The 2082-nt window shown below is 64.7% G+C and overlaps 1 protein-coding gene across 1 annotated transcript in view; it reads left to right on the top strand.

Annotated features, from left to right (window-relative positions):
- The window catches only part of H696_00547 (hypothetical protein), a 9627-nt gene that overhangs the window by 254 nt on the left and 7291 nt on the right, over nucleotides 1-2082 (top strand). Inside the window, exons 2-6 of the mRNA XM_009494423.1 lie at nucleotides 114-745; nucleotides 897-1056; nucleotides 1160-1246; nucleotides 1425-1684; nucleotides 1821-1965. Coding sequence (XP_009492698.1) covers nucleotides 114-745; nucleotides 897-1056; nucleotides 1160-1246; nucleotides 1425-1684; nucleotides 1821-1965 — 1284 coding nt within the window. The remainder of the gene's footprint in view (nucleotides 1-113; nucleotides 746-896; nucleotides 1057-1159; nucleotides 1247-1424; nucleotides 1685-1820; nucleotides 1966-2082) is intronic.

Here is a 2082-nt window from a genome sequence, read left to right as displayed (position 1 = left end):
TTCTCCCCTTCCTTTCTCCCTCCCTCCCTTCCTTCCTCCCTCCCTCCCTCCCTGCCCCCGTCTCACCTTGTGCCTCCCCTCGCTTGCCTCTCTGCTCTTTCCCCGGTACGCAGATTCGCTGAGCTCGATGGGTTCCTTCCGAGCTTCTTCCAGCCCCAATCTGGCCACCCTTCAGGCGGATTTCCTCGGCGAGGCCCAGCGCGGGAGCTATATCTCCTCCGAGTCCGACTCTGACATGGATCAACAGATTCCCCCTCCAGCCACGATGACCGCCGCCGGCAGGGCTCCTTATTTGGCTGCCAGCGGCTCTCCGGCCGTCGTGCCCGGATCGCTGTCCGGATCGCCATCGATTTCGGGCGCCTCGACACCAAGCGGCTCGCCGCGCCCCCCACGCGCAGCCACCGAGCCTCCGCCGGCCACCGATTCCACCAGCACCGATGATATTTCTGCCCCCTCGCCAGGGTCAATCCCACCGACGATGGCCTCCTCCGCGGCTTCCTCGGCCGCCGGATCCCCCTCGCCCACCGGCCTGCCCCACTCATCGCCCCTGAATGCCAGCCACCCGCTGGCCACTCGCATCCAGGGCAACCACTCGCCCACCTCGCCGTATCAGCCCCCTCGCCCTGTGGTCCAGCGTGCGTCAAGCTCCTTCTCCGGGCCCTCGACCACCGGGGTCACCGCGGTTCCGGGTGCCCCGCCCGGCATCAACTCCCGCCGGGCCTCCTTCCATGATATTCGTGACGGGGTACGACCGCCGACACCCGGGCCCGGACTGCCTCTCTCTCTCTCTCTCTGTCCTTCTCTCTTTCCTCCTTCATGTGCATGTGTATGTCCGGTCTGACACCTGAGAGCTCCGCCATGTTCCCGTGCCCCGCCCGCTCAACTCCATCTGGCAGCAGCCAAAGAGCCTTCACCGGCGGAAGAGCATTTTTAGCATGATCAAGACGGCTCTCATTTCGCCCTCGTCGCCCTCCACGGTTGACGGCCCCATGGGGCCGGGCATTCACGGTCGTTCTAGCCTTGGGGTTTCCCCCTCACGCGGGGACAGCCTCGACGGTGCGCCCTGGCAGCGCTTACAGGCGCCTCCTGGACTTCTTCCCCCCCCCCCCCCCCCCTCCCCCTTGCCCCGTCTCTAACCTCCGCGCCATCCGTCGCACAGACGACTTCTCCCACCTGGCGATCCCGAGTGACAAGAAGAAGGGCCGCAAGCGCGGCGACCGGCGCAAGAGCTCCGCCAATGAGATCGGTGCGCATGCCCTCACCCCTGAGCATCGTGTTGTCGTTATTGCTCACCATCGCCTTTCCTTTCCCCCTGTCTCGCCTCGCCTCGCCTCGCCTCTCTCTTCCCCACACACACACACACACATACACGCACATATGCGCATGCATGCTCACGCTTCACGCACCGACACCCCTTCGCGCAGACACTTCCGAGACGACGACATACACCGACTTCGAGTTCGATGCCGAGGTCTTGGAGGACACTCGTGGGCACTGGCAACCGCCGGACTCGTGGCGTGTCGGTCCTGGCGCGCCGTTGGCCTTCTCGACGCCGAGCTCCGACGCGTCGTCCGGCACCGCCCCGGATAATGCGGTTGCTGCCCTCCTGAGCACCAAGCTCGAGCTGCCGGATCTGCAGCCCGAGTTCACTGAAGCCACCACTGACGAGGATGACTCTTTCTACGTGCGCCCACGCTTCTGTCCGGGCGTCGCTCCCTCCTTGCCCGGCGCCCCCCTTTCCGGGATGCCCCTCTGTCTGGCACCTCATCTGACGCTTGCTTTGGCTCTTCGCTCCCTCTCGCTTGGCGCGCCTCCCGCAGCTTCTTCGGCTCTACATCACCCAAAATGACTACCGTGCCATTAAGATCCCCTACGGGTCAACCGTGCAGACCATGATGGCCTCCCTGCAGAAGAAGAATCCCGCCCTCAAGAATCAGACCTTGTACCTTGTGCACCAGGGCCGAAGTGCGTCCCCGCCCCTTCCCTTGCGCCCGTCTCATTGAGCTTTCCCACCCTGCCGCCTGCTGACCCTCCACTGTGCCTCTCTCTCTCTCTCTCTCTCTCTCTCTCTCTCTCTCTCTC

The sequence above is a fragment of the Fonticula alba genome (genome assembly GCF_000388065.1).
Source record: "Fonticula alba strain ATCC 38817 unplaced genomic scaffold supercont2.1, whole genome shotgun sequence".
Lineage (NCBI taxonomy): Eukaryota > Rotosphaerida > Fonticulaceae > Fonticula > Fonticula alba.
Note: the sequence above shows the minus strand (reverse complement) of the source record. Positions and strands in the feature narration are given on the sequence as shown.